This window comes from Squalius cephalus, assembly GCF_949319135.1.
Source record: "Squalius cephalus genome assembly, chromosome: 18".
Classification (NCBI taxonomy): Eukaryota; Metazoa; Chordata; class Actinopteri; order Cypriniformes; family Leuciscidae; genus Squalius; species Squalius cephalus.
In genome coordinates this window covers 22,154,228-22,165,436 of record NC_137139.1, presented here as the reverse complement: position 1 = coordinate 22,165,436, position 11,209 = coordinate 22,154,228, and the positions used below count along the sequence as shown (strand labels likewise).

The 11,209-nt window shown below is 34.6% G+C and overlaps 1 protein-coding gene across 31 annotated transcripts in view; it reads left to right on the top strand.

Annotated features, from left to right (window-relative positions):
- Window positions 1–2,442: 2,442 nt before the first annotated feature.
- LOC307145773 (complement component receptor 1-like protein) overlaps window positions 2,443–11,209 on the top strand; it is a 30,228-nt gene continuing 21,461 nt past the window's right edge. For 10 of the 31 annotated variants that reach the window (XM_079849306.1, XM_079849300.1, XM_079849303.1 and 7 more), the window contains exons 1-9: window positions 4,771–4,871; window positions 5,286–5,392; window positions 6,094–6,214; window positions 7,827–7,991; window positions 8,274–8,370; window positions 8,449–8,525; window positions 8,680–8,862; window positions 9,888–10,070; window positions 10,222–10,395. In XM_079849306.1, the coding sequence (XP_079705432.1) occupies window positions 6,145–6,214; window positions 7,827–7,991; window positions 8,274–8,370; window positions 8,449–8,525; window positions 8,680–8,862; window positions 9,888–10,070; window positions 10,222–10,395 (949 nt within the window). In that variant the 5' untranslated portion in view covers window positions 4,771–4,871; window positions 5,286–5,392; window positions 6,094–6,144. Of the gene's footprint in view, window positions 2,726–4,750; window positions 4,872–5,170; window positions 5,393–5,709; window positions 5,854–6,093; window positions 6,215–7,826; window positions 7,992–8,273; window positions 8,371–8,448; window positions 8,526–8,679; window positions 8,863–9,887; window positions 10,071–10,221; window positions 10,396–11,209 lie in introns of those variants that run through there. The other 21 variants (XM_079849307.1, XM_079849301.1, XM_079849304.1 and 18 more) reach the window with 8 other exon arrangements.

Genomic DNA, 11,209 nt, shown 5'->3' with positions numbered 1-11,209 from the left:
TGATTCACTGACAAATGTTCTATTACAGGTATAGCACTTTCTATACACAATCTCGCCTGTAGATTGTCTGTATTTTAATTCTTATTGTTGTGACGTTTTTGCATGAAAAAGTGCACTTTCATCTTTTCTGTCAGCATACTGAAAGACCCCACAAAGCCATTTGAAAACCACAGTTCGTCCATCACTGCCTTACATCCTGTTTCATTCTAAACAACTTGCTGCAAGGTACACCAACACAACATAATACTCACACCTCCATTAACACTATGAAGGGCTTGTTCATACTGCTTGTAGCACAGAGTAAGTCTCTTTTTACTGATTTTTTAATACATATTTGATGCGGTAGTTTTTATATTTATCTGCCTAGTATTTGTTTAGTAAATTAAACCTAGTAAATTTTGTAAACCGAGTAGTTTTGTAAGGAGACCAGGGACGACTGTAATGGGTTGAGTTTTACTGTCAGTTTAGAAAATAGAAAATACTGTATCTTTCATACATGACCACCAAAAAAGTTTATAGGACAATAAGTTTATAGGACAATATTTTTTGTAGAATAAAAATTTAATTTCTGCATTTAAACGGTTGATTATTTGATTTGCAGTCATGTTAATACATGTTAAATGAGCTGAACTGGCATCGCCTGAATCTCCTCCTTTTGTTCTCTTGTGAATCAGATTCTCTTGTTTAATTTGATAACATGCATACTTAAAATGTAGGGTAATTCAAAATGTTAAACTAAAGTATAAAAAAGTAAAAAGTAGAGTAAAAAACTAGAGATATAACCACTAATCTCACAGTGATTGTAACACAACTTTGCCAATTTACTTCTAGTAAAAGCACATAGGTTGAACAAAATGACTAACATGCACACAAAAACTGTTAAAAAAATGATTTTATATTAAAATGTTTCAAATAAAATTTGTTTTAAGAGTTTAAAAATAATTTTAAAATATGAGATACAATAACAGGTTGGTTTTCCATCTGTTGCTGATTGGATTTTGAGATGTAGATGTTGCACTCAAAAGTAGAGGCAGAAGAACGCAAGCTTCCAGGGCGGGTTTTAAGCGGATTAAATGATTGGAGAAGTCCTGCATATTACACACAAGTCTTCCATCTAGTGACTGTTTGGCAAAAGTGCAGTCTCTGACCTTTTCCTGTTCTGTCCTGATTCAATGACAAATGTTCTATTACAGGTATAGCACTTTCTATACACAACTTTCCAATCTCGTCTGTAGATTGACTGTATTTTAAAATGTTCTATTACACTTCTATATATTACACTACACTGTTCTATTGCACTTTCTATACACAACCACAGAGAAATCTATTGTTTTCATCAGAAGATCCGGTTATAACATTTTGAGGTCAAAGTATATAAAAAAGAAACATTGCATTTATAAAATAGATTGGGTGAATTTTCATATCGTGCTGATTTTAAATGCTCGAAACATAACAATACATTTTCATGATCATCTTTATTTATGCTATGTTTAAAACTGTGACTTTTTCTCTAGTAAGTATGCAGTTACAGTGTGATAAAACAAAGATTCAAGCAACAATTGGAAGCACGATCACTATTACCTGCACCTACAGAACAACCCAGTTCCGATTTAACAAGAAGTACTGGTGTGCTGGAGACTCCAGAGCCTCGTGTGAGGTTCTGATGGACACAGATGGATTCACACAGGCTGCGTACAGAACACGGGCTCAAATCATTGACGGAGTTTCTCGAGGCTTGATTGTTAATGTAAGAGATCTAAAGTTGGACGACACTGGGATATATTGGGTGGCGATTGACAAAATTTATTCTGATATAATGACCAAGATCCAAGTTACAGTAACAAAAGGTAAGACTTTATTTTCATTATGTGAAGTATCCTAAACCAAAGTAAGATGTTCGGTGTATAGCACCTTCTTTTTTTTTTGTAAATTAATACACATTTTAATCTTGATGTTTGACACAAGCAGAAATAGAATATCAATTTATGTCATGACAACTCTCGGAAGTGTTTGGCATGGTAATGGATTTGACAATGTTGATATGTTTGGTCTTAGCAGAATAGATCTGCTATGCTGCTGCTGTTATTGCTATTGCTACAAGTATGGGACATGCTACTGACACACTGCTGTGAGCAAGTGCTGTAAGACAATATAGCATACATGAATTACCCGTAGCAGATATATACAGGTGGAGCTGGGGAAGGTGTAGGAGGGTTTCTGAAAAACTGCTACAGCAAATGCTGACCAAGTATTTGAAGGTTGAGCATGCAGTGAGCTCATTGGCTACTGATACAGCAGGAACCAATCAGCTGTGCCCTATTGAGAATGATGTGATTGCAAACAGATTGAGTTAAGGTCATATCAGCCTGCACCATCTAGAGTTCCATGACAGAACTTTTGTATTTAATTTCAGAGGCTGTAATGAAACCACACTTTTGGCCTCTCAGTTCTCTGGAAATGACAAGCTGGGGACAACTAGTTGTGTTTCGCTGTAGGAGTGAGAGAGGAACGGATGTGCAGTACACTTGGTACAGAGTTGGAAAACCAAACAACATCGTCCTGCACAATTCCACTGATCTCCATCTCCATTGTTCAAATATCTCTGAAGACAGCCAACTTTTCTGCTTGGCCTCTAATGAAGTCAGCAGACAGAGCAACGAATTTATTTCTCTGCAAATCCTTCAGCCTGCAGACAAGAACTGTGTTTATCTCATCTCATCTAAGGGTGAGTTCAACCTGTACATTGATTGTATATTACGTTTTTTATTACATTGGAATTACTCTCTGGAATTCTTGATTCTGATTGGGCAGTCGCATCATTCACTGGTCAGTTATTTTCGAATATTTGCCGTCATCTGTCAACACCAACCCAATCTCACAGGTTAATGTAGCCTAATTATTTTACGAGGTGGCAAATTCACATGAAAACGTATTATTTTAATTTTAAAACATAACCATCACTTGGTCATAAACAGATTGTACGAAAACATAGAAATGAGATTGTAATTCATAAGAATTAGACACCAATTCACCAAAACATAAAATAGTTACAAATGCCACTTTCGTCGACTGTATTAAAAATGACCTCAGAGCACCTATAATATTAATGTGGCTTCTGTATCAATATTAGGCCAAAAAGTAATAATATTGTATTAATATTACATTATAATATTGTAATGATCGTCATTTTGATAGGCCAATTGTTTCATACAATGCAATGGTGTAATCATTTTTTTAACTTTTGAGTACATTAGTTTTACTTTACATGAATGGACATGATGTAGCATTTCTTATTTTATTTCCAGTAATGTTATATTTTTTGTGGTGTATTTACATGGTTTTAATGTGTCTGACAAGAGGATGAACCTCGCTTTCTTGATTAGCTCTCTCTAGCTATGACTGCATAAGAAGCACAACATCGCTCTCAACATCCATCCAAACTACAGAGGAATTACTGAGCTCTGCAACAGTCTCTCAACTCACATGGAGTCAGAATAAGACAATGTAAGTCAGACATGAACAGATGCATGAAAACTCATACTTTATTTCATCATTTAATTCCAAATATGACTGAGTATTAATAGTAAAAATTTTGAAAAATATAATCGTTTCAATGCAATTTCAACAAACGTCTGTACGTTAGAAGGCTGAAAACTCTTATGCTCTTGCTCTAGGTCTTGGTCTGGCTTACCTCTATGGTATGAGTGTCTTCGTTGGCTTCTCTTCTCAGCTATGATTACAATCTTATATGTAGTGCTCACATGCTTAAAATCAACATCCAGAAGGCTTATGGCTCAAGTCAAACACATCTGACTGAGAACCATGGTCACATCTTCATTATACAGTGTGTTTTTATTCATGGTGTGTGCATGTACTGTTTGCATTCTTTTACTTCATGTTGACTTCATGTCAAGTTACTGTACATGTCAGCACTGAATTGCTGAAATCTTGCCTGACCTTCCTGAAAGGAAAAGTCACACACAATGAACTGTTGAAATTGTTTTGTATTTTTAAATGAACTCCATTCTGTCCAACTCAAATGGTTTCTGACTAATTAAATACATTTGTTCATTTAATGCAGAGATTCCCAAACTTTTTTGTTAACCCCTTTTATTGCAAATATTCACTTGAAGTCCCCTGAGATTTTTACTATATATTTCAAAAACTTTGAGTTCAAAATTTAAAAATATTTCAAACACAGTTCTCTAGTGTCAGTAAATGGTCACATGACATGTAGGTAAATAAAATGATTAGTGATTTATTTGGTCTAGTGAGTAGGCAGACAGGGCAACTAAAGATTGTTTAAAGATCTACAGTCTGTTGTGGTCTTTCACATTTCACGTTTAGTTGTATTCATCTTTTCATCTTTGTTTGATTTTCAATATATGGGCTTGATATAATTTGAGCTTTTCATTACTTACGTCTTAAAACTAGCGTTGCAGTGAGATGCCCAGCATATACCTCAAGAAAGACACAAATATCAAAATGATCAAAAATATGAACTCTGAACAATATCACTGCTTACTAACATGGATGGCAGCAACAGCTTATATTAGACCAGTAAAAGAAAAGAAAAACTTTTTTTTAAATAGTAACCACATTCTTTTTTGTGCAATACTGGCAGTTTACACAAAATAATACTTTGATTCCTCCTATAATAAAAAAAAAACTTTGTGCAAGCTACTTTTTTTGTTCTTCTTTTTTTTTTGTGTGTGTGTGTGTTAATTGTTAGGAGAACAATTGTTAGGTTGCATTTTAGTGGATCTGGTTACATGAGAGAGAGGATTTCCACTTGTGTACACCCATCCTGTCCCATGTTTTCTTATGAGCACTGTTAACGATACACCAATTCTGAAGGAGCATCAGTGTGTGTGAGTAAAGTTACATGTTTTTGAGCTTTTCTTATTATTCTTAACATTATTACGTTTTAGAGATTGTATGATATATTTCTGCAAAACAAATGAAACATTTAAACTGCAAAAAAAAAAAAAAAAATACGTTTAGCATAATCTGAGTTGAAAATGCTGTTAGTTTCTTGTTGTTAAAAATATATCTTTAATTCAAAAAAACTTTGAAGAACTTTTTATTGTCTGTAGTCCATTTTAATGTTTAAAAAGTGAGAAATATAACCAAACTTCACTCGCATGAAATGACTCCAGTCATCTCATAGGAAATAGCCGTTTTATTCTACATGGAGCGCGTCACCAACAGAATGAGAATCATCTTGAACCCAAGAATGTCCATTATAATGTGTTGTCCCACTACTCTCTGTTTTTGAGGAACAGAAAACAAATTACTCTGGAACTATTAGGCAAGTTCACCAACGTTGAGAAACTTTTGGGAATTAAGTTGCAGTATCTCTGTGCTGCTTCCCTCTTTCTGTCTAATGAAGGTGAGTCTGATACTCAATTATTCCATTTGGGTCATTGTGTTTGAAATACAAATAATTGTATCTACAAATAGAATGCCATGCTTTACTGAGATTTCATTTAAGGAAAATCTATAATTTCATGAAATGCATAGATCTGAGGTTGTCTGAAATAAACTTTTTGTAATTTGATGGAACAGAACAGGTTAAATAAAACTGAGAGATTTTGGATGGCAATTTTATTTCTGCCTATTTAACCTGGTATTCCTGTAAACAAGGATCCCAAACACATCACTTTATAATGACAACATAACTTGCCACACATCGGTAACGCCCTCTTTAGACAGAAATTTACTTCATGAGAATTGCAGTAAGATCTCCGGCACCCTCTCCTTAATCTCATTTCCTGAAAGTTAAACGGGCTTTATATACCTCTGAATCAAACACAGAACATTGAGAAACCTCCTAAACACCTAACGTTAAAGGTAAGGATGCTTAAAACAAAGTAGTAGCTATACCTACCACAACCGCTTGAAAAGACGTTATAATGAAGAAAAAAAAAGAATATACATTGATGTGTATATTGATATATTATGTGTGTCGGGTTAGATTCACTGATATAGAATGACTTGCCTTCTGATTGTTCAAAAATACATATTTTAAAAGTGTAACGTTATTACTTTACGCCGTGTCGCTAAAATGCTTTTTTTGTTTATTTGGTGCAGAAAACAAATAACATAGGCCTAGTCTTAATCAAGTAAGACTACATTAACAAGATGGGATGCAAGGTCTTGTTGCTCAATGTTGCTCTTCTTTCGATTCTTATGATCTGTGAACATGTCCGAGGTGAGTATCTATCTATCTATCTATCTATCTATCTATCTATCGTTAGTGAACTACAATTTAGTTTAAGGTTTTACAGTCGGTACGTCCCATTTCGAGGACTCATGCACTATTATATGCTGTTTTGTAGTATAAACAGTGCGAGTTTCTGAGTTCTGTTCTTAATTAACGTTAAGTGAGAAAAAAGAAAAAAACAAGTGTGGAATTTTGGAAACCATGTCTGCATACTTCCCTAGGCTAGTAGGCGAACTAGGACAAAGTTCAAACACAAGTAGGAGTTTGTGACAAAATAAGTATGTCCAAATTCGCAGTAATCATAAAAGAGTAAGGATTCCCCTAGGAAGTAGTGTGAAGCATTGTGTATATTGAGTTATTTGGGACAAAACACAGTTTTTTGTTTCCCCAAGAAAATTATATCCTCCTTTTTTCCTACACTGACGCTATGAGTGAATTATGGGAGTAACTTCCATAGAACTGTAAAAAATCAGATACTGGCAATAAACTTGTAAAGCTTATTGTTTTTGTTTATTGTTTTTTTAAAGCTTAACTCATTTGCAAAAACTGGTACAGTTAGGTGACATTATTCTCCTTACCTCTCAACCATTTAACATCAGAAGGAAAAGTATAAAAGTGATTACTTTCAGCAGATCATGAAAAACCCCAGTAGTTGTGGAGCAATATTATGGGTCAAATATTACTGTAAGAAATAAGAATATTTAAGGCTAATTTACATTTCATTCAGTCAATCTGACAGATGAGGATTATTAGTAGCACAAGCTTATTATTAGAAATTATTTCAGTCCTTTTGAATGGCACGACTCCCAACCTGAAGTGCCATCCATATTTTAAAATGCAGTAGGTTTGTTCAAAAAAGGCGGATGATATTTCCATTCTGAGAATTGTGTAAAACTGTAATATAGTAATAGAAAAAGGCACATTGTAAGTTCATTAACTGAACAAACAGAATACACAGAATTAACCGAATTCTTCACTGTAAACACGGCAAACGTGCACATGACTTCCATTTGCTTTTGGATGCATGAATCCAAAATTATTTTACTTTTTATGTTGGCCTGCAACAATGTCATCAGGTTCAAAGCCTCAGGCCGTTAGAATGCCATATAGGCCAACTCTTCTTTGTTGCCCTTATAATGCTGTCAGGACTGATTTAACCGGTAGATGTGTTTTTGTCCACAGTTCACAAATAATTATGTAACCTTAACACATTTTGCAATGATAACAGTGCTATATTAATCAACTTCAGCACTTGATTAACTAAGTTGCAGTTATCAACACGGTTGTGTCTAAAATCTGCTTTAGTTTCAGTGTTTGAGAGAGGCCAAACGTTTTCAAATCTTGTAACCTTTGGCTCTATTTAAAAAGAAAAAAGAACAAAATGAAATGTCTGAGCAACATATGAAGAAGCGCTGTGATTTAATTTCAACAGCACATCTTCCTTAAGTCATACTAATTTACTTTTGTTTAAAGTAATCACAATCTAGTCCTTCGTTACCAAAATAAAGCTAAGATGGTGTAGTAGTGCTAATAATTGTGAGGATGATGGATAGTATTGCGTCAGATTACAGTAAAGCATGTGTTTTGTTTATCTCCACAGCACAGTGTACACCGCCTTCTTTTCCATCAAGGAATGTCGTCATGTCAGATGGATCCACTGTAACATTTGAGTGTGATACTGGGTATAGATCAGTAAACGCAAGAGCATCTAAATATGTTACTTGTGAGGGAAACCAGTGGACAAGTCTGGAATTAGAATGCACAAGTATGTACTATCAATAATTTTTTTGAGTACCCTACATTTGTAAATTTCCCTAAAGTGCCTTTGAATGTTTTTTAAAATCTAATTTAGCCATGTGAAGGATGTACAGTATAGATCAGCAAGTCCTTGAATATCTTAAGAATCCTTTATAGCAGTTTTCGTCACTGATGCAGGAAGCTTCACAGCATCACACATTTCCGCTTAAAATAAATGTGTGTCATATAAAGTAAGGCAACACTAAAGATTATTTTTCAATTAGTCAATAATATATTTAATACTTTACAGGAAAATCATGTGGAAGTCCTCCAGATTTTCAAAATGGGAGATATGAAATAGAAGGGATTTTATTTGGCGACAAAATTACAGTAGTTTGTGACACAGGGTAAGTGAAACCATTTAAGTCAGTTTCTCTGTGCTGTTTTAACCATGTGTTTAGATTTAGATGTGCTCTGATTTCCAGATATATGTTAGATGGACAGATAAAAGACAGATGGTGCAGAGAGGGTGGATGGGATGGCAGAGATCCTGTCTGTGAAGGTGAGGGTTTTTTTCTTAAAATTGAATGAAATATAACTTTGAAGAGCACACATTTATTCAGAACAATTCATGATGAGTATAAACAATTATGTGCTCTTCACTTTGAGATGCATCTGAAAATAAGTATTTATTCACCAGGATTTTTTCTCTTTAGTGGTGAAATGTAAGGCACCTCCAGCCATAGTAAATGGACAGCATGGAGAGGAGCTTCGGGACAGTTATGAGTATTTACAGGCTGTGTCCTACAAATGTAACAGTGGGTTTAGTCTTATTGGAAGTTCAACACTTCATTGTTCTGAGGATGGGACTTTTAAACCTGATCCACCAAAATGTTTGGGTAAGTTATGGTTAAAGAGATGAAAAAAATATATATTTTCTTTTTTTCTGTTGATGAATAAAATGTTTAATGATTAATACAATTCATTTACATAAATTACATAAACTTTTATTCTTTTCTGCCTATTTAACCTGGTATTCCTGTAAACAAGGATCCCAAACACATCACTTTATAATGACAACATAACTTGCCACACAGCAAAAGCTTCCACAAAATGTCAGGTACACATTTAACACCGGACATATAGACTAAGAAAAACTGTAGCATGTATAGGCCTATACCCTACATAAGAAATAGTGTACTTTTTGCCATTGATCTGAATGACAGAGTTACTCAATTAATTAGCTTTATTGCACAATTAACTAGTTACCGTGTTACAGGAATACTGATTCAGATGATAAGCATGTTTTATTTACCTCCACAGCACAGTGAACACAGCCTTTATTGCATCGAGGAACGTCATTGTGTCAGAATCTAATCTCTCGGCTCAATGTTTCCCAGATGGATTCACTGTAACATATGAGTGTGAAATTGGGCATAAACCAGTAAACTCAAGAGCATTAAAACTTAAAACTCTTATTTTAACACTCTTGAGGGTGGAGGCACATAAACTCCCTAATGTAACACTGGAGTTTTTGCTGTGTGTTACATGATTTACATGATTTATTGTTACATTATATCATCGTATACTGCACATTTCCTGTCAAGCGATGAATATGCTGACATATAATTAGGCCTAAATAATGGTTTGTATTTAAAAATAAATAAATTATCGCATGTCATTATGTGTAGTGAGTTGGCTCACGTGATTTATGTTTAGTGCTTTAGAACTTGCGATAAGGGAACACATTGATGCTACCTGGTTTTCACTGTGTTCAGAGACAGAGCGTATTTAGGCCACGCCCACACTTGAAGAGCACACATTTATTCAGAACAATTCATGATGAGTATAAACAATTATGTGCTCTTCACTTTGAGATGCATCTGAAAATAAGTATTTATTCACCTGGATTTTTTCTCTTTAGTGGTGAAATGTAAGGCACCTCCAGCCATAGTAAATGGACAGCTTGGAGAGGAGCCTTGGGACAGTTATGAGTATTTACAGGCTGTGTCCTACAAATGTAACAGTGGGTTTAGTCTTATTGGAAGTTCAACACTTCATTGTTCTGAGGATGGGACTTTTAAACCTGATCCACCAAAATGTTTGGGTAAGTTATGGTTAAAGAGATTAAAAAAAAGAAAATTTTTTAAATTTAAATTTCTTTTCTTTTTTCCTGTTGATGAATAAAATGTTTAATGATTAATACAATTCATTTACATAAATTACATTTTTTTTTTTATTCTTTTCTTTTTTTTCAGATGTGTGTCCAAAGCCTGAAATTCCACACTCATCTAGAATCGGTGGAAGACTACCCCCCTATAAACTGAACAACTTTATAGATTACAAATGTGATGATGGCTATACAATGAAAGGAGAATCTCATATTGTGTGTACAGAAAATGGATGGAACCCTAAACCACCAGAGTGCATTGGTAAGAATATAATGATTTTATTATTGCATGACTGCACACCCTGTTATCTCTTAGTGATGTCACTCTGTTTAAAGGAGTAGCTCACCCAAAATGAAGATGAGAATTTACTCACTTGTCATTTGTTAAGAAAGTCTTGAGCTATTAGTCTAGCTGACTTTCACATTTAGAGGGCTGCATTGGGATTGGACCCAGCGCAAATCTCACAGGAGTGGGCGGTTTTACCTTTTCTGCGGGTGGGAGTGGGCAGTCAAAAAATACAGCTTGGGTCCCTCTATTTGCTGTGTAAGAAGAAAGGAGTCAACAAGTGAAGTTCACACAGTCGATCAGTAACATTCTCTTCCTCCATAGCAATCTGTAGTAGGTTAGGCTAAGTGATTAATTATTTCATTAATTCGTTGAGTAAATTCACATCATGAAATCTAACGTCAAGAAAACCCCAAAAAGTGTCAGTGAACTTTCTTCACTAACTTCGTTACGACAAACACAACATATACAGTATATTCACCTCAGAGAAGAAGGAACATGGATTGTATTTGATTTTGCGTTTTTGTTAATCTTGATTTCTCACAAATTGTGTGTTTTTCTGGGTCTCTCATGAACATGCAGTTAAGAACACAGACCATCGGCCAAGGTGAAGATTTTCATTAAATAATACATTAAATTTCACATCGTATACCCCCTGAACACTTAGAATATATGCCACATGGGATCATTCTGTGATATTTTTGCGTCTTTTTGAAAAAGCATGCAGCATGTATTCTCTGGCTCTGTAGGCATTATTGTCCGACTCTGGTTTGAACTGAACACTGCTAAA